Source organism: Rhipicephalus microplus, chromosome X, assembly GCF_043290135.1.
Source record: "Rhipicephalus microplus isolate Deutch F79 chromosome X, USDA_Rmic, whole genome shotgun sequence".
Classification (NCBI taxonomy): domain Eukaryota; kingdom Metazoa; phylum Arthropoda; class Arachnida; order Ixodida; family Ixodidae; genus Rhipicephalus; species Rhipicephalus microplus.
This window is the reverse complement of record NC_134710.1, coordinates 167,019,875-167,041,591: the sequence shown is the minus strand read 5'-3', so window position 1 is coordinate 167,041,591 and position 21,717 is coordinate 167,019,875. Positions and strand designations below refer to the sequence as shown.

The 21,717-nt window shown below is 42.7% G+C and overlaps 1 protein-coding gene across 6 annotated transcripts in view; it reads right to left on the bottom strand.

Moving 5' to 3' along the window:
- LOC119176937 (cell adhesion molecule Dscam1) overlaps positions 1 to 21,717 on the bottom strand; it is a 640,641-nt gene that overhangs the window by 60,132 nt on the left and 558,792 nt on the right. For all 6 annotated transcript variants that reach the window (XM_075878151.1, XM_075878149.1, XM_075878150.1 and 3 more), the window contains 3 exons: positions 21,590 to 21,660; positions 7,006 to 7,246; positions 1,600 to 1,698 (listed from right to left, as the gene is read on the bottom strand). In XM_075878151.1, the coding sequence (XP_075734266.1) occupies positions 1,600 to 1,698; positions 7,006 to 7,246; positions 21,590 to 21,660 (411 nt within the window). The remainder of the gene's footprint in view (positions 1 to 1,599; positions 1,699 to 7,005; positions 7,247 to 21,589; positions 21,661 to 21,717) is intronic.

The window sequence follows — 21,717 nt, the reverse complement described above, 5'->3', positions numbered from 1 at the left end:
TATTCAACCCATTTTACTGCTCCGAGAAAGGTCATTTAGGATGTGCAGCATGCTAGCGTTTTGTCCATTTCCTGCACTGAGAAAACACAGTCGACTTGTCTGATCTTCTTCACTCTCTGTGACCCCAGTTGGGACTGTTGCTTCAAGCAAGCCTAGTTACTTACGGGGGAAATATTTTTCCTTTTAGCCTGAATTTCTCGCCTCGAATGCATCATCTTACTAAAGACTGAATTTCTCGCCTCGAATGCATCATCTTACTAAAGCTCAACAAACGGCTGCTTCATGTTGAGTATCTCGGACGCACAGCGGGTTTAAAAATGGCGTTTTCTATGTACGTCAGTCAGCCTTTTTATCCCTAGGGCACGTAAAACAAAGTTTTGGTACTTTATTTTTACTCAGTATGTGCCAGGCACTGCTGAAGGGTCTCCAATGACGCAACAATCAATTGTCATGCATTGAATGTGTCCTAAGTTGTCGTTAACAGCTGTCTAAATTAATTATGTAGATTGTAATAACTTAATTGGTAGAAATAAATGTATTTCACCAGTTCCTTTACATTCTCCATCATAATTTTCTTGTATGCTCCACAGCAAAGTAAAACAAAAAACTTTTAAATTGACCAGGAACCATTTTACTGGGTCCGAGGAGACTATAAAAGTGTGGCCGTGGCTGCTGTGGTCATGAAGAACACTCTAAAAAGTGAATTACGAAAAAGCCTTGACGTCCTTGGCGAAGATACGTCCGCTTGCTGAAACGTTGGCTCCACCGAAATTATGAGAATGAGCGGCTCAAATAGCCGTAAACCAGCTTCTATATTGACATTCATGTCCATGCATTCACAATTTAAATCTGAGTTGCGTTGTTAAGGGACCTTTAAGTGGTGCTGGAGTGCCCTGAGGAAAGCTCAAGAATGAGCCTTCATTTTGGCACCAATGAGACCTTTCTCATACCGACACCGCCCCCCCCCCTCCCTCTAGCCACACACCCATTACCATTACTGCGTAGAAATAATCTTTCCATTTTATGTTAAACCTGCCCATAGTGCTGCCAATCTAAAGATATTTCGTGCGTGCGTGTATGTGTGTGAAAAGTTTAAGAATACATGATACACTGAATACACTTCTCTTCTACTTACAAACACAGAAAAGAGACCGCGCTTGTGAGAGACCGCACTTTACGGTCAGTAGCCGAAACAAAAGATGTAAGATACTTAAGCTATCCATTGCATGAGAAGAAGCGCAGGATGGAAGAGAGAGGCTATAAATGGGGTCTTTGTTTTGAAGTAAACGATCCAAGGATCTGGGCTTTCAGGTGCCTGTAAATGCCAAAGCGCTTATAGTACTCTTATTTGCAGGGCCGGGTTGAACCTCACCTACATTATTATCATATACGATGTGTTTATGATCTGGGACATATACAGCCAACATTGCACCACTGTCGACAACGCAGAATGCCTCATCCTGCTAGACGACACCGAAACAAGAAAAAGAAAGGCAATAACGACAGACACCCTGCTGCTGACTCCCTTTGCAGCAGCGTGTGCCGTCCTGTTCGTGCATCGTTGTAGCAGAAGCCCACCATGGCTTGCCCGGACATTACCTGTGACGGGGTTCCCGAACGACGTCTTCAGCGACCAGCCCAACGTGACCGAGCTCGTAGACACTGAGACCACTTCGAGGGTGGGAGGGCTCGGTGGGACTGCAAAGTGGTTAAGTGAATCCGAGCGTCAAATGCGGCATTATGCATCACGCCAAAATAATCAGTTCAATACAATTCAATTTTTCAATTGCAGGCGTAAATACAGAAATACAGAAATGGACACAGTGATGGCAATTCAGCAAAACGCGTAATATTAGCAAATACCATGTTGCCTTCTTTTGTCGTGGAGGGCAAGTGTTTTTTTTTTGTTTAGCTGTGCTTTTTACCTTTAAAACGTTATTTAATGGAGCTAGTTGAACCATAGCTCGTTGTCCCATAGCACTTCGAGCAGAGGAACTTAAAAGACGAGAGAGAAAGGGACTTAAAACTGATTATTATTTCCGTCTACATGGCAACATAAGTAAGCAAACATACACACACACCAATAGATACCTATAATTGATTTACACATCGTCTCATTTCAATTAAATATATTGAAGCTTCCAGAGAGACACAACATTTATTTAAAAAAAACTACATTCGTTTGTGTTTGTGCGTGTTTGGCTGTTGATTTTGCTGCGTGCTATTTCACGCGATCTCTGATCCACGTGCCTAAGGATCACATGCGTGCTGTAAAACAAAGTCTTACAACCACACGAGCGGCAATAAATTGACAAACGCAAAGTAGTGCCCTTTAATTTATTGTTGTGCTGACGTAGCCTCTCGCAAAAGATATAATGGAAAGACTGGTGACTGCCTTAACTTAGAGGCTATGCCAGCACAACAGATTAAATGTTAGACATGCTTCACATTTGTCATCTCTGTTTTGATTGATATGTGGGGTTTAACGTCCCAAAACCACCATATGATTATGAGAGACGCCGCAGTGGAGGGCTCCGGAAATTTCGACCACCTGGGGTTCTTTAACGTGCACCCAAATCTGAGCACACAGGCCTACAACATTTCCGCCTCCATCGGAAAAGCAGCCGCCGCAGCCAGGATTCGATCCCGCGACCTGCGGGCCAGCAGCCGAGTACCTTAGCCACTAGACCACCGCGGCGGGGCTTCATCTCTGTTTCGCTGATAATGTTGGAAACCTTTGTTTCATAGCACGCATGTCATCTTTAGTCTCGTGGATCAAAGATCCCGTGAACACAAGAAGCTTTTCACATTAAAAAATCACGTTCTTTGCATTTACGCTCCATTCGTATATCTCCACAATTGTGAGTTCAGCCTCCTCGAAAAATGGGACAAATACCTGTAATGTGACATTGCGCGCGCAGCGGGATTGCTTAAATCCGGCGGTTGTTAGTTCATCGCCTGTCCTGTGTCGTCATTATTCTTGTTTCGACATCATTTGTCGCTGTTTTACAGCGAAAGCTGCTATTAGATCACAACAACAGGCATTATTGGGGCTGTTGTTGTCCGCCACCTCTACCGGTGTTTTTAACCATGTGCGGTATCGCTCGAAAAAAAAAAAAAACACCGCGAAGAAATTCTGGACAGAATAGGCTCCACTATAGGGTCCACTGTGCGACATTTTAGTACTCTATTACAGAGTATGCCAGTTGTTTTCACTCGCTTGCAATTACCCCTTACGCAGGCTTCATGTCGGCGGAAAGCTCTGAGCTGAATATATTTCTTGAGTGAGCCTAAGCGAGCTCCATTTTTTTTTTGCTGCCATATATGTTCCTACTACACAAACGCCATTATTATTTATGACGTGGTGGACACTTTGTAATTGTACTTATATTATTTGCCGAGAAATCACGCTAAAATATGTAAGACAGCGTGGTAGGAGAGTAAAATGACGGCCGGTCGTCACATAATGCGAATTGTGTATCCGTTCAACGCTTTCGACTCATTATATGGGTTCTGCCATAATTTTTTATCGTCAAAAGCCTCCGAATCAGCAAGGTGCACATGATGCCTAACAGATGTGTAAGAAAAGCTCGCATCTCCATAGAATACATCATCATCATCATCATCGTCATCATCATCGTGACTACGCTCACTGCGCAGGACAAAGGCCTCTCTCACATTCCGCCAGTCAACTCAGTCCTGTGCTTGCTGCTGCCGCATTATGCCCGCAAACTTCCTTATCGCCCCCTCCCCCTAACTTTTTGTCTCTCCCTCACCCGCTTGCCTTCTATGGGAATACAATCAGTTACCCTTAATGACCATACCGGTTATTTTGCCTACGTGCTACGTGCCTGGCTCGTGTCCATTTCTTCTTCCTAATTTAGACTATAATACCTTAACCTCAGTTTGTTCTCTGACCCACAGAGTGAAATAAAAAATAATGGCACCTTACTTTACAAAAACTATGATGATTTATGGCGTAGTGGGTGCTATGCAAGTGTACTTGTAGTAGTTACCCCAAGAGTGTGTAATAATTGTTGAAGTTTAACACCCCGAAACCACGATATGATTCTGAGAGACGCTGTAGTAGAGAACTCCGGAAATGTTGACCACCTGGTGTTTTTTCACGTTCACATATATATCCAGGCACACGAGTCTCAAGCATTTTGACGCATTAAAAAAAAAAAGGACTCCTCAAGCTTCGCTTTTAAGAGTTGAACGCAATATTTATATCCTGTCCTGAATGCGTACTTCAAATATTTAGTCCATGAAATGTTTTCGAACTTGCCATGCGGTCACTACGGGGCCTTAAGAGAATAGGAATAGGCGCACTAACGTGTGTGTGCTTTGCAGTGGGTGACCAGCTTTAAACTATGAAACCATTATGACAATCACATGTTCCGTCACACGATGGCATTTTATGCCTGTACTACACATTATTACTGAAATATTTCATGCTGTATTGTAAAGCAAACTACAAGATGCGTGTGTCTGCAAAGCGTATAAGTTTCTTTCCCTTCGAAGCAGAGAAAGTTATTTTCACTGAATTCGCAAGCAGAAGCGTGGCTGTGTGGTAGAAAACTCGCCTCCCCCGCAAGCGACCCGGGTTCGATCCCCCTTGGACCCAGAATTTCTTTATTTATTTGAATCTTTCTCAACTTTCGGGTAACGCACAAGATGAATTTTCGCTTACAACCAACGACACCGACGGCGTAATTTCTGCAGAACGAGCTATCGCGTTAATACGGCAGCCGCAGCCGGGAACCAGTACCGCAACCTGCGGGTGAGCAGTCTATTACCGTACCTACCAGGTAATGGTGTCGGGTTGAAACAGACTAGGCTGCTCCTCATACTGTCACTGCGTTGCACATTAGCGCAAGCCTGGCGTTAACTATTAGGTTATGGAAAAAAAAACGGTTCCGAGTAGCCGTCCTATACCCCAGCATCTAAAGGTAATGAATGAGGGGTTATTGCAATTAACCAAATATTAACGCATAGATTGTCGTGCCTGTACATCTACGCAGCGTTTTGTACATTGCACGAAGACGAGAGCAGTTTAATGAATATTGAATTTGCCTGCCTCTATAGCTAAATGCATCTTTGCCATCGAGCTTTGTTATACACAAGACGCGCACACGCACAGCAAGTTTTCTCGCTCTAGCTAATGATTCTTTCTGCACATTAGATGTTTCGAAAATCGCTGATCACGTTTTAATGTTTACCTATTAGGTTAACAGGGCTCCCACAGGCTGAGTATTTTACATTTTAGACGTCAGTTATCAATTGGCGTTCAATGTTCATGCCCACCTCCCGTCACAACACTTGATTTATTATTCTGCGCCATTACTACTGATTTTGCAGGCTGCTCACGTTAATATTTCGCCAGGAAGGACGTACCTAAGCGAAAATCGAACATTCATCTATGCTTGGGAAATCAATGTATCTGCCTGAGCCCACGATCAACAGGTTTTGTGCTGTATCGTGTACAAGGGCAGTTTGACTGTCGGCAGAATGAGGGGAGAAATATTTGCCCTCAAGTATTAACCCCGCAAAAAAGCCGGATACTTAAGATATCTCAAGCTCTCCTAGGGGAAGACATAAGCTGCACTTAGACGAAACGACAAGAAACAGAGGCTGCGTAATAATGAATGTGGCTCCTGCTTAGTGCTGGGTAAGTTATTAGACATGTATGGCGCATATAAAGATAAATAAACTATATAGGGACTAAACATACCATTCACACTCAGCACCACATGACAAAACGGTATGTTCTGACTAACTATACACGTAACTGAACAATCAGTTGGATAACGAACGGCTTTATTACAACTAACGTGCGTTTATGCTTAATGACGCGACGATGCGTACGTATACGTCATTTTAGTTATGCATTCACGGCAATGTCTCACACATATTTCGCTCACGATATGCATTTCTACAACAAATTCTATTTAGGTTATTCAGCGAAAGAGAGCACGGACCTTCAAATATACATGGGCTTGCAGTGTAACTGGGAACCAGCTGTTCTAGGTGAGCGGCTACGATGTCGCACTGTTGACCCCACGAACGGGCATGGACTTGAGTTCCGGCTTTGTGGCTGGCGGTGGTCTAGTCCGCAATGTCCTCTCTTCGACGACGGCTCGCCGACCAGGGACCTATCCCCGGACTTCTCTAATCTCTTACTTGTCCCTCAATCTTTACTTCTCTGTCTCTTAATCTCTCCTTATATCTTCCCTAGCGAACTATACGCCTGTGGTGGAGCACTTTGATGCAGACAATTATGGGGTTCACTTTGCTTTTCAGTTTTTTTCCTCTAAAAATCACCCCCCCCCCTCTCCTTAATTACATGATAACTTCAATTTCATGGGAAATATCTTCAAGAGTATTCGTGTACTATATATATATACATCTGAGTGCCCGGTAAATTAATCCAGAGCCATTCGCTACGTAGGTAGACAGAAACACTTTCACGCTCGGGGCAGCCCATGAAGTCTACTCGCGATTGGAAAGAACTACCGACTTAAGGTACTTCAACAATCGTTGCCTCCTGCGCCGTTGAGGAACATGTTCGTGACAGAAGAATAATGGCTAGAGAAAATGGTCTCGAGTACATTTCTTGTCTTTCCTTCCTTCTTCATATCACTCCTATTGCGTTTCTCACATTCATATAGGGTTTCAGGGCACATTAAGTTCAGGCATTCGTATACTAATTAGTCCAGTTTATCTAGTAGTCTAAATTGTTTGTTGGTGTCATATAGGAACAAACGGCTTGTTGAAGTCCTTTACAGAAGCAACTGACCTGGTTGTCTCAAGTCTATTTTCGAGCTTTTCGCAGGGTTTTAAATGAAATTCGAATAAAATATGTGGGTTGACTACTGAGTTTGTTAATTGACCAGTATACGCGAAATTTCGAAAATTAACACACAGCTTCGGCATAAAGATCCGCTCTTTGATACACGGGGAAACATGATCGAAGAGCACAGCAGTCGCGCGAGGCTTACTCACCATCGTCGAGGGTCTTCACGAGCACCTCGCGTGACATGGGGCCGGTGCCCTTGCCAGTAAAGGCCTGGATGGCCACACTATAGGACATAGACAGCCGCAGGTTGGTCAGGTGTATCTCCTGGCGCTGATGCGGGTTGTGCACCTCCACCGTCTTGTGGTAATGCTGCTCGTTCGAGCCGGCCGGCCGGTACGTGATGTAGTAGCCCTTGAGATGGCCGTTCCAGTCCTCCTCTTTAGGCGGCTGCGAACATTGTCACTCGCAAAATGCACCAACACAAAGAACGAATTGAAAATTTTGTTGTACCACGTGACGACCGCAAAGAATGACAAAGTCCTGCGAGAGATGCAAGGTAATGCTCACGTTCGCAGAAAAAAAAAAAACAATTGTTGGTACTTTTGCGTCACCGACAGCTTGCCTTACAAATGCCAGGCTTTGAAGCGCCAAGCGATAGGGCTTCCGCCGTGTATATTCAGAAGACAAAGGGTCAATGCCACCAATTCGCCAGAGCCTCATTGTCATGATATTGATCTTTGTGACAAATTGTCTCCACCGTTGTATTGAAAAAAGAAAGTCACACTGATTTGGTAAGTTTAGACAGGAAATCGGATGATATACCACAGAGAAAACGATGGCACCTCGTCTTCTTTCTCGAAGACTCTTGCTTACCGTACAGGTTTGGCAATGCAGGTATATATGACAGGTGACTCGAACTAAGAGACAAAGGAGCCAGAAAAAAAGTATAGGGGATCCTATTAGTAGTAATTCTAATGTAACTGTGAAGAAAGAAAAGTGGCCGAAAATATAACTTGCCGCTGGCAGAGTCCAAACCTTTGACCTTCGAATAACGCGTCCGTATCTCGACCAGCTCAGCTACCGCGGCGGTCATCTTTCCGTCCATTTTCCGGGGCATATATGCGCATTGAAACCTGGGAGTGTTAGCGCCGCTAGTAGCCATGACGACAAGTGTGAAACACTCTTCTTTTGCCTGTTGGCGCCACGTTGCTTGTGATATAATTACGCGCTGGCAGCTGCCGACCAAAAAACTTCTCGCATACTACCTGATGGCCACCGATGTAGCTCAGCTGTAAAGCATCAGACGCGTTATTTGAAGGTCGAAGGTTTGGTTCCTGCCAGCGGCAGCTTGTCTTTTCGTGCATTTTTATTTTACAATTACTTCTAATTACACACTCTATACTTCTTTTCTTGCATCATTGTCTGTTGGTTATCATTATTAGTTTGTCTAACAAAGAAAATCGAGTCCTTCATTTCAACTTCTTTAATTCATAAGGGCTACCCGAAGGCTGTATATTGCTTTTTCGTCCGCTTTAATTTGTTCTCATATAATGCATCATATTGACTGCACTACACTAAAAAAGTAGACATAATGTACCTTTACGACCCTTGGCTTCAACCTCTGTTGGTTTTTTAGGCAATGTCTAATGAAAAAATGCGGCCTTGATACATTTTCCTTCTTTCCTTTCTTGAGGGGAGGCATGGCTCAGGAATGCCTTGTAGTTAAATAGAAAAACAAAGATAGTAATGATTAAATTGAAGTTTGCATAACTAATACTAAACGTCATTAGCTAAACCAGCAAGTCAGAAACGATGCAAGACGAAAAAAGAGTGGACCTTGAAACTATACCTTAGTTGCCATTGGCGTTGTCAATTTAGACAGTGCCTGCTCTGAACTAATAACATTTCATTCACTACGTTGACGAAGTCTGTTAAAATTATTGTCATTAATAAAGATTACTGCATTGTATTCTAAAAAACCCAGCTGTTTATGCAAGCGTTGTACGAATGCCTCCTTTGCTTTACTGAAGCTTCCCAAAGACGTGAACATAACATGAAATTCGTTACGTGATGCTGCACCCACGGACTGAATTCAAGAAGAAAAGAAAATTGGTTCTTCTTTCATAGGCTAGTAGCCAACTGGTTCACGCGAAATCAATGAAATGAAAGTCTCAAAAGAATACTTGTTCACACCCTACTGACCTAATGCTGCTCTTTAACAAGTAATAACCCTCTAAACACGCATAATCTCAAATAAATAAATGTCACTTCAGTAAGATCACGCATCACGCGTTGTGATCACGTATCAGATTAATTGATTGATTTGTGAGGTCTAACGTCCTAAAACCACCATATGATTATGAGAGACGCCGTAGTGGAGGGCTCCGGAAATTTCGACCACCTGGGGTTCTTTAACGTGCACCTAAATCTGAACACACGGGCCTGCAGCATTTTCGCCTCCATCGAAAATGCAGCCGCCAAAGCCGGGATTCGATCCCGCGACCTGCGGGTTAGCAGCCGAGTACCTTAGCCACTAGACCACCGCGGCGGGGCGATCACGTATCAGAGATAAGACAAATAAAACCTTGGGTTCTAGCTTTTCTGTGACACGTAATCATCTCTTTAGAGCTTTGTTGTTATTGCGAGACATACAACGTGGGGCCAACATAATGAATATGATGTGAGTGACTTCTTTCAATAGAACGCTACAAAACTGTCTTCTGGAAACGTGGGGACAGGGGGTGGTACTTGTCAGCGGCATTCAGACGAAAAGCTAAATGCATCGGAAGTGCTTTCAATAAGGATCGAATAAAGTATGCCATTCGATAAAGTCACTTCCCATAGAAAGGGAAGCTGACGTCGTTAAAAGTTTTCATCCGCCGCCTTTTTTTAAAGTCCTTCGTAAACGCAGGGCTGAAGACAATAGTGCGCACAGTGAACTGCGGAAGGGAGTAGAGTGCAAGGCAAAAAGGACCAACAAACCAGTGCGGTATGAGAAGTCATGAACACGTCCGAGCGTTCAATAAATCGATAGCCGAGTGGTGGCTGGCTCGAAGCGAGGCTTGTTTCGTGGGAAGAGCGTGAGCACTCTGCTTTCGGGCACCGCGGATAACTCACAATGCACAACACAGACGCGGCGGCGTCGAGAGCACGCCACTGTAATGACAGTGCGCCGAGACCCGACACGTGCCCGGAGGGCTCCTCCCTCCCGTCCACCGCAAAACGTGGCAAACAAAGGGTCCGCACGTTTTAACTCGGCATTAAACAAATGTTGATACGACGCTGTCCTGACAGCGTGCAACGCGGCACGCCCCCTGTTTTAGCAGCCTCTTCATTTTGCCCGCTTCCTCTTCACCATGGCAAGAACCATGCCGTAGAAGAAAATCAGCAGTTGCCGAGGGCTTTGTATGCTGAACGCTCAATACATCGAACGTTGGTTATTAAACCTGATCATTTCTGTTTCACTGGGGAGTACTGTCCGAGTGGTCGTACCCACTTGAGGATGTAAACATTTGGCCAACGTGGTAAACCCTTCGAAAATGAAGCCGCATTCACGTAAGATGCTATGCTGTTGAGGCATTACATATGTGGCGTCGCACAAAAGGTAGTGCACGTATTGTCTGTTGTTGAGCATATTGGGAGGCATGGCTTTATTCGAGTCGAGCTCGAGCTCACATACGTTCACGGTGATATCTGATGAGGAAGTTGTGTCTAGATGACAAAGAAGAGCCAGCAACTGAGCTCACAATATTCATTTTTCTGGCGAGTTTAAGAAACCCTGCGCCTCCCATACATTCAATCTCAAGTAGGCATAGGAAAAAAAAAAAAAAACTAGACGACATGGATCAAAATTGCATAGTAGTTTACCAGGCGGTTGTGAAATATACATTAAAACAGGACGAACTATAATGTCAATAAGCACTGGGAATCATTCAGGAATAATATTTAGAAGTGTGCTATTTCTCACTTACAGAACCCAGTGCATCGTTTTCTAGACGTTTCTATTATTCGCAAGTTTCAACGATGCATGATAAAAGCAGTAAGTAGCTTGAATGTACGAGGCCGACCATCTCTGCCTCAGTGACTGCTTCAGAATTGTGCTCTGTGGACTGAACTAAAAGAGACACTCTACTTCGTAATATTTTGAGTGTTTTCACATCCTGAAAGTAACTAACACCACCCGTCGACCCGCTCAACTGAAATTATCAAGCCTAAAACTTCGCTATCATTGCCACGCAGTAAATCAGGTGAAGCAATCGCCGATCAGGTACGACAGGATAACATCACTTGTAGCATCATGGCACCACTGCCACAACTATTGCTACGGCGGGTCTACAAATCAACTGAAAGAGACAAAACTTTTTTTCACTGAACCTATAACACCAGCCGAATACACCAGGGAGGATCTGGTTTGAGCCAAAGGGATAATTTTTTTTACGAACGCGCTCATGAAGTAAGGATTAATTCACGGATTTACCATGACTCTTACTATTGCTGCTGATTGATTGATGATTGATTTGTGGGGTGTAACGTCCCAAAACCACGATATGTATGAGAGGTGCTGTAGTGGACGGCTCCGGAAATTTGGACCACCTGGGGTTTACTATTGCTGCTGCTGCCCGAACTAATAAACTGATAAAAATAGTAATAGTCCCTTATTTTTGTACCCCAGGAGCAAGCGCAGCTAATCAACAGGCTCGAGTGATATTTTTTTTCTTAAAAAGATCATGAACAATTTCTTCAAGCAATCATCAAATGGCCTCCCTATCAGAGCTTATAGTTGTCTCGAATCAGTTGGGGTGAAAACTTCTCGAATTCGCCAAGAATCTGTGGAACTACCAGGGACTCGTCCCGTGCTTCAAGAACTTTCTCTCTTCTCTCGTCCCCACAAACGCACTGGAAGCTGGGGAAAAGGTAGGGCAAAAAGAAGTTACCTCAGCACGCGTGATAACCTTGAGCACGCCTGATGAAACGCGATCGCCCTCTCCCCTTGTGATTCATCTGGCCACCTATGGAGTGCGGAGTCGGCACATGGTGGAGCCTCGTAGCAAGCAGCACGTTTGATCCGAACGCCGCTCTTGATTTATGTCGGCTACTGGCCAATGGCATGCTATCATCTGTTCTACGTGAAACAGCGGTCGCCGGCAGCTCCGGAGAGAATGAGCAGAGGCCTCCGTAATAAAAGAGGTCGTCTGAGAAAACGACTTGACGCTTCGCATCTATTCGCGTTTTCGGTCGCTTTCAACATTGCAGTATAGAAGCAGCACGTGTTTCCTTCCAAGAAATTTCCGGTGATTTCAATCATAACTCTCTAATACCGAAGCAGAAAGTTTGTTTTTTAGGTTGTGCGGAAATATTTTTTTTTTCGTTTTCATGTTAAAGGCCAGCGTTAACGGTAAGGACAAACTACGTATTGTGAATTTATGTGCATCTTAAAAGAAAATGTTTTTGAAACTTATGGCCAGATGCACGGAGAAAATTGTTGAAAATGAACGGGCCACTCGCTAAGACTTTTGTCCCCCGCCAATGCGACAGATACAACGTCACACAAAACCGGAAACCTACGACGGCCAGGGTTTATAAGCAGCAACATGCTCTATAGACGCTCCTTGAGGCGCTCGACTTCAGCATTTGGCTTACATGCTCATAGCAGTGTTTACTATTTACCGAAAGCATAAACTGGCGTACATGTGTCTTCCGTATATGTTATGTACTTACCTGCAATATAACTGGGTGATCCCACGAGAGATCGACACGGGTCCAAAAGTTGATATTTTAGATTTCATTGAGTATTTTATATTTCGTGCACCTTTCACAAGGTAGCCCGAAAGTCAACTTCGTTTTATGATTAACGGCATAACTTACGAGAAAAAAAGTATCAAACCTCACCAACATGAAGGCACCAATTTCGTCACCTGTCATTTTCGAAAATTGCAGATGCTATAAAAGACAAATACTTTTGTTTCAAAAAAGATATTTTTGACCTGAAATGAATGTCTAATGAAGACTGGTTTCATACGGTTTCAAGTTTGTAGACCTTAAGAAAATAGCTTTTAAAAATGTGTAATTTTGTGACAGTTTAAAATAAGTTACGTATTCCCCATTTTTTTTTCTCCGAAAGTAATGCAAGCAGCGTTTTCAAACTTGACACGTTTTAAGGATATAGTGTGTTCATGAGGTACATGAAGTTTTGCCGCCGTAGGAAAAATGTAAATTTTTGTATATTGCCTCAAAGTTCTGATATTGGCAAAAGTGTACTCCACTGAAATTTGAATAATAAAAAAAAACAATTTTCGATTTTTCTTAAAATCTCGTAAATAGACAACTGAAGGCCATCACACAGTAATATAGAAAAACATGTTGCATTATTTTGTTTTTAGCGACAATATTCGTGGTACAAATCAGAGCTTTTCGAGAATGCACTGATAAATTGAGAAATCTAGAAATCGGAACGGAAAAGCGCCAATAAGCTTTAAACGCGAGTAAACGCGACCGCATTTGGTGAAGAAAAGCTGTTTTAGCACATAGGAGTAACTATTTTGCATTCGCACTGTGGATACTTGTGCGCAAGTATCCACAGTGCGAATGCAAAACTGAAGTGTAATACGTTAAAATTAATTTCACAATGTTTTTGTCGATAAAATTACGGGGGGCGTAATCTTTGTCCCTACTTTGAACCACATGATCTAAAGCATTGCCTCCGAGATGCAGCGCACAGCAATTCCTCTGTAGAGTAGACGACGGATGACAACTTGCCCTAAAGCGTGTTCTTCAGTCTAATGCGGCAGTCTTAGTGCCCCAAATGATAAAAATTTGTTATTAATCTTTATGAACTTATTAAACATTCAATTTTCTTACCCAACGTGTTGCAAACACATGACCGTCACAGCAGCTCCATCTGTGTGTCAGTAATGAAGAGGCACCACATATTATAAGTCTCAGTGCTCTACGTATAAGAGTGAATTCAGATACTGTAGAATACCGTGTTCAAAATAGTTACTCCTATCTGCAAAATAGCCTTTATTCAGCAAATGCGGTCACGGTTACTCGCGTTTGATGCTTATTGCCGCTTTTCCGTTCCGATTTCTAGATTTCCCAACTTATCAGCGCATTCTTGAAAAGCTCTGATTTGTACCACGAATATTGTCGCTAAAAACGAAATAATGCAATATGTTTTTTCTATATTACTGTATGATGGCCTTCGATTGTCTATTTACGAGATTTTAAGAAAAATCGAAGATGGGGTTTTTTATTATTCAAATTTCAGTGGAGTACACTTTTGCCGATATGAGAATATTGAGGCAATATATAAAAATTTGCATTTGCCCTACAGCAGCAATAATTTATGTACGTAATGAACGCACCATATCCTTAAAACGTGTCAAGTTTGAAAACGCTGCTTGCATTACTTTAGGAGAAAAAAAAAGGGAATACGTAACTTATTTTAAACTTTCGCAAAATTAGACATTTTTAAAAGCTATTTTCTTAAAGTCTGCAAACTTAAAACCGTATGAATTCATTCTTCATTAGACATGCATTTCAGGTAAAAAATATCTTCCTTGAAACAAAAATATTTGTCTTTTTATAGCATCTGCAATTTCCGAAAATGACAGGTGACCGAATTGGTGCCTCCGTGTTGGTGAGGTTTGATATTTTTTCTCTCGTAAGTTATGCCGTTAATCATAAAACGAAGTTGACTTTCGGGCTACTTTGCGAGAGATGCACGAAATATAAAATACTCAATGAAATCTAAAAAATCAACTTTTGGACCCGTGTGGATCTCTCGTGGAATCACCTAGTTATATTGCAGGTAAGTACATAACATATACGGAAGACACATGGACGCCAGTTTATGCTTTCGGTAGATAGTAAACACCCAGCTATAAATACCTCTCGTAGCGGTCGCTACCGTCCCCGCCAACTTTGTGTAAGTAAGCTTAAGAAAAAAAAAACTGGTTTGTTTGTCCGCTTTTTTATTTTCACCCTAACGTTGTCAAATGACGAGCGTTCCATGTCCACGCAATGCGCAGGATTAAATGTTTGAACAGCGGTAATTTGAAATTTGAAGTATTAACGACTGGGATTACAAAACATCTGGCCCCCTTCGGCCAACTTACGCTCGGCTGGCTAAAATCCGCGTCGCTACTATCGATCATGGCTGTTCAGTGTACAGTAATTAGCTCCTTCAATTAGGAGCGGAACCATCGGTGCGAGGCGTGCGAAAAGAAATATCATCGATTATTTCGCACTTCCAGCTATCGCAAGATGGTTTTACTTGAAGAGAAAAAAGAACGCACAATTTAGAAACGTTTTGATGGTTTGGTTCAGTCTTGTGAAATTAGTCGAAAAAAAACAACAACAACGGGATTGCCGTAGAAGTGCGAGTAAAGGGGAACAAGATACGTTCCGTTATAATCCCGATGCGATCGGTACACTCACTCGCAGCACTAACGCGTCTCCATGGTTACGAAATTCAAGCAATTTTTCACTGCTTTATTGTTCCGCGCGTGAGAGCTGCTGTCGCTAACTGTTGCAACGGACGGCTTCATTGGTTCGATGGGCGACGGCGTCACAGAACGGGTCTTTAAGCAGAGTTTATGAGCTGTCAAACGTGACAGGCGAAACAGATAGCTTTAAATGTTACGTCTGTTGTACGAAAGAAGAAAATTGGACGTTGATATATGGCGTCTTATATTGGTCTTTTATGTTTGAGGCAGGTTCGATTGCTAGTTTTTTAAATAATAAAAAAAAACGCAAGTGCTTTATTTAGATCGGAACTGTCTGCGTGGTTTTTCGACCACAGTCAGCACTTCTTCGTGCAAAGTTTCATTGAATGCTGCGCAAGGTCCTCAATCTATATACAGAGACAAAATAATTCAATGGTGACAGAGACGACGTAACCGTCTTCATTAAAATTTTGACGGCAACAGAGACTGAAAATGGCGGACTGAAATGGAGACTAAAATGTTGCATGCGGTGTGCGTATGAATGACGACATAACTATCACAACTGAACGCTCCCCCCCTCCCCTCACCGCAACGTAATTGGATGAATGAACAGGCAAATCATATACGGTTTTCTTCTTATCATCGCCCCGCCGCGGTGGTCTAGTGGCTAAGGCACTCGGCTGCTGACCCGCAGGGCGCGGGTTCAAATCCCGGCTGCGGCGGCTGCATTTCCGATGGAGGCGGAAATGTTGTAGGCGCGTGTGCTCAGATTTGGGTGCACGTTAAAGAACCCCAGGGGGTCTAAATTTCCGGAGCCCTCCACTACGGCGTCTCTCATAATCATATAGTGGTTTTGGGACGTTAAACCCCACATATCAATCAATCATTCTTCTTATTATTATTTTAGATCTTAACAACTGTTTCAAAAAACGCGATAGAGAAACATCTTTTTTTCGGTGAACACGGCAGCTGAATATCATGTTATATTCGTAGGCCTTCGGTATCACGCAATGACTGCAAGAGCGTACAAAACTGGGCAAGTTGGTTGAACTTGATGGTTTAAAATGCAGCGCAAAAATACCATACTCGAGATGAAGGAGGGCACAGAAGAAGCGCTGAACTTCAGTAGAGTATCATTTCGCTGCATTTTAAAACCTGGCACTCACTGGTTCCTCATTTTTACAGACATTATTTAAAAAATTAGAAAGCTTGGGGCGCAGTTTCCTGCGGAGAATCGTCGTAGGTTGTGAGAAAGGTTCAATGAAGTACGAAGACCGAAACAGTCCTTATTGGGTTAGATTGTTAAATTACAACGGATGAGTCCACACTTGCCAAGAGTCCCCAAAGATTAGTCAACAGTCAGCTAACACCAGCTTACAGTAGGCAGTGCGTCACATAAACTATACACTTTCTTCTTCAAAAACAATAATGTGATATTATATGTTTTGTACTGATCAAAGTTCGGCGTGATAGAGTGTGTTGTGCTTTAAAACACTAAATACTTTTGTTTCGCAATTTTAGCTTGGAAAATGTTCTACATACATACATACATACATACATACATACATACATACATACATACATACACACACACACACATACATACATACATACATACATACATACATACATACATACATACATACATACATACATACATACATACATACATACATACATACATACATACATACATACATACATACATACATACATACATACATTATTTTGACTTGAAAACTGCCTCTGAAAACCCACCTTACTGCGCATAGAATGCTTCGCATGATTATTACGTAGTTTTCTCTGGTGCCATAAAGAATTTTCCAACCAGCGCACATGTCCAGTGCCAAGATCTCTAGCTTTTTTTTTTGCCACCGTTTTTTCATAATTCATTTCGTGCGCCGGTGCGGTAGCGCCACCGCTCGGCTTGCCACTCGACTAGTGCGGAGAAAGCGGTTGCACCTTGCATCTTCTCGCAACCCCCCATAGGATCCCATACATTCTGAATCAAATATGCGCTAGCATTGTGAAAAAAAATGAACGAGTGCCATCTCTTCAAACTGTTTCCCATCAACAATAAGACTCTTAACGTTTCTAGCGCCTTCGCACACTCCACGTCTACTTCTATTTCTTGCGGTAACCATGAGAGCGCGCTCTCTGCAGTCGGCAGCAGCGCACCCAACAGGATCGGCTGGGCTCGTTTCTTTCATCGCGGTCGCGTCTTACTTGGTTGGATGTTTCAACGTTAAAATTGTGTAAAAGCCATGACAACACGTCGAACGATGCACCCCGATTCTGCTCAGCTGCTATCGCATGAACGGCAATTTTTCAGAAGCTTCAGACGTGCACTTTTGTTTATTAGTCACGGTGTAAGATGGTCTCCTACAAGACCGCGTTTTCCCCGGACAGTCAGCTGTGTGTATAGCTCCCAGCGTCGCGGCAATTTGAGGAAGAGAGGTGCTACATCGTGGGTACCGCTGGTACGATGGCATCATTTACGACGTTACTGTACGCGCACGATTGTGCTACAGTTGAAACATGACGCTTGGCCTTGCGCGTATACTTGACACCGGTGTGCGGTAACAAGTGTGCTGTTATTGTCGTTGCGTTGGTTAATATTGAATCGCAATTGGGATACTGTTTTTACAAATGCAAGTGAGGCTGTAAGTCGCCCTTCTACGTGTTCGCTTGTCCACAAATATTACTTTTAGAATCACACGTCTTGCGGATTTTCACGTACCAGAGGAGATTCTAGCATACGATGTATACATACTACATGCGTGACCATTTAATATTTAAATCTTGAGTAATGACACGCGTGCGAACCTCCTGTGTAAACCTCAGTTTTTTGTGGCTAATTTAAAATGCACAAGTGCCACTTGCATTTTGGTTGATATGTCAATAAAGAATTGTGGCTTCAATGGTGTTAATGGTTCAAATTTTCATGAATACGTGATTGTAATGCAGTTCGACGTTGCTCATTGATTTTCTGTTCGCGAAATAAAAAGATACTGTGAATGTTTTTCGGTATTTTGCTCTGACACTTTCACACATTATTATGCAGCTGTGCGATGCCTGTTACAACGCTAACTAGCTTTCAGTTTGTTGTTTTTATTGATGATTAGCTGGACGAAGTTCAAATTGTGCGTCTTTTGTGAGTTACCTGAGCATGCATGCAGCTATTATTTGCGTTGTTGTACTGTTCAGGGTGTTCAACGAAACAAGAAGATCTTATATGTTGCAACATCTTTTGTTTCGTTTGCGTTCGCTGGTCACGCAAATTCAATGCATGCACGTTAGAAACGCATCCATTATACCACGCTCACCCGTAACAAACATCATGGCTGTCTAGTGGAGCAGCGTCGGCAGTGAAATCATCAAAACAGAATATAAACTGAATAAAAAAGAGTGGTTAGTAGCGCGCACATCCGCTTTTAACCACCATTTGCTGTTGGTGGCGCCACCACTACCGCTCAAGTCAGCAACGCACGAGGCGGATACCATTCGTTATATTCGTGATAACTTTCGCTGGAAGGGGACCCGCCTGATGAAATCAGACATTTCGGTGAGTTGAGGAATACAATTTTATGCAAATAATAACGTCGGGGTATGTTTCATTGCGTTGTAGCTAATCACGGAAAAGAAAAAAAAATTCTACAAAAGGTACAGTCTGCCAAACAGTCTGTGACACAAAAAATTAAATTAGCCAAATCCGTTCGATGCATTGCCCCCTCTCTGAACTTCTATTGTTTGATTTCTCTCTTCAGTGTGTCCTTGTATGAGGCGAAAAAAGGGTGACGTATAGATCAGTCAGTGTTGACTCTATTTTTAAAAATACATCTGCTTGAAAAACGTGTGCTTGAAAACGCACAGTCTCCAAAGGAAGACATTTATTCGATTGACGGCTTGATAAGCACCAGTCGTGTTGTGTAAAGCAACTTCTGAGGACATCTTTTTTTCCGAATTTTGGCGTTCGGCTTCTTAGCTTCCTCTCTTGGCTCAAATTTATGGGCGAGAACATTTAAAAAAAATAATAGTAGACCAGACGCAGAACTGCTGCTGTCTTCATTAAAATTGGGCACGAGGCTCAGTAAACTAAATAGATGACAGAAGCTTGTGAGGAAGTACGACATTGTTGCAGTCGTAACTAACGATGAAAGAGAAAGGTTTATACAAATAAAAATAAAAATAAAAGTGTCGGGTAGGCAAGAACACTGCAGGAAGCCTATAATAAAATTTGATGATATCCAACAAGGTATACTTGCGCTTCCAGTGAAGTGATTGTATACGCAGGGGTTGCCAGAAAAGCTTTTAGAAACATTGATCGCGAAAACTAAATGCGTACAATGTCAGCTCCTAACTGTCCTCGTCTTCGTTAAGTTATCTACACTTTGAGCGACAGAATGGTCAGGATAATCTATATTTTCTTACGGTGCATTATATGGTCGTACCTAACTTACGTACGCGGTAACTATTGCTACTATGGCGATCAGCTCACGAGAATGTCGTGAATGTCGATCACTCGTACCGCTGAGGTCTCAATGCATGCGCTGCGTGCGCTGCATTCACACGCTACGTGGCCAGGTTTCAGATGATTTGGTCACGACTGACAGAAGACGTAACGACGCTGCAATCGTTCTGTCATCATATGCATTGTAAATAGACTCCCCTGATTCGTTCTTTTCTGGTCTTCGAACTAAGCGCGTGCAGCTATCACGAGAAACATCCGGAGGAGCGTTCGTGGAGCAAGTTGAAGAGGGGAAAAATCGAGATCTTGATTGCTAAATTGAAATCGTTTCACTGGTGATCTTAACGATGACAACACCATAATTGGTGCATCGATATCGGGAAAAAGTTAGCGAAAACAAATGCTGCGCACAGCTTAAGACCGTTATCCTCATCTAGATTTTTTTTCCTCGTGCTTTTCCAGCATGTTATAACGCTTGAAGCTAAGGACTACTTCAAACGAAGCTTTTTTTCTTTAATAACACAAAAAATGGTTCAATCTATTCATTTTGCCCCAAAAACCATTGTTTAGAAGCATTTACAGCGATATATTTATGCGCTGAAACTCCAGTATTCACGGTCTGCCACGGAGGTGTAGCGGCTACGAGGCTGTTGACCCGAAAGTGGCGGGCTCGATAGAGGTCGCGGTGGTCGCATTTCGGTGGAAACAAAATGGTGCCAGCCCGTGTATACTGTGCGACGTCAGTGCACTTCAATAAGCACCAGGTGATCGAAATGTTTGGAGACCTCCACTACGGTGTTCCTCGCAATCATATCTTGGCTTTAGGTCGCCAAGCATTACATATTATCATTACCAGTACACTTCATCCATTTTGTCTTGACTACTGAATGCCCACAGAAATGGCCACGTTACGTATTGGAAGTAATTTAGCGCAACTCGGTAATCCCCCGAAACATTCATACCCGCTTCCGTTCAAGATACACTCACCACGGACAGTGCTTACTATCGACTGTTTATTGTGCATGACTGACCGTTTCATATACGCACAGGATGATGCGCAAAAGCAATGAACCACGAAGATGCGCACGTGAAAAGATTTAACAAGCGATGCACAAGCCGGCCACAAACCAACCAAGTAAAAAAAGAAAAGAAAACCGATAAATTAACAATAAGGAGTACCATTTTGCCACGAGAAAAGATGCTTCCTTTCAATACAAAACCATCAAATGTTGGCGCTGGTCTATCTGTTTAACTTTTTTTCAGTTTTTCTTTGTTACTCTGATAGGTGATGACTGGTTCTTGCATCACGTGTTGAATTTTTGCACATGCGCATCTTTGTTGTTTATTACTGTTGCGCATCATCCATGCAATCCGTTTAAGATGGTCGGTCACGCGCGATATATAAACGGTTGGTTGTTAGAGCTGTGTGCAGTGTGCGTTTCTTGAGTGCAAACATGTGTGATTATGTGAGTGGTTTCGAGGGATCACTAAGTTCTGCTAAACTAGTTACAATATGGCAAGTTGTCAACTCGCCCATGATCAAGTTTCAACATGTTAGGTATTACTGCAATGTTTCCACATGAAAATTAAACAAAGAGCGATGCATCTACGTTGTAGCGCGCATACGCAAGGAACCAGCTTAACATACTGTGGCTGAAAGAGATATGTCTGATAGAAAAACACCAATTTTAACATTGTTTTTACAGCTAAAACTATCTAGGTGCCAAACTTATGCGACAGTGTGGAGTTTACAAAAAGGTATAGTTCATGTGAATGAAAAATAAACACATATATAAGAGCACTCACATAAAACTCACTGATAGTCTGGAGATCCCATTATTCCTGCGAAAAGAGAGTACGGCTGAGAAATCTCACCTCCCAAGATATCTTGATGGAGTTCGGACCGGTCGGGCGAGCTGTAATATTCAGCGGTGGGCTCGCAGGACCTACAACAAACATTTTTTTTTGTTTAATTTAATTTCAACATACAAACACATTTCTGC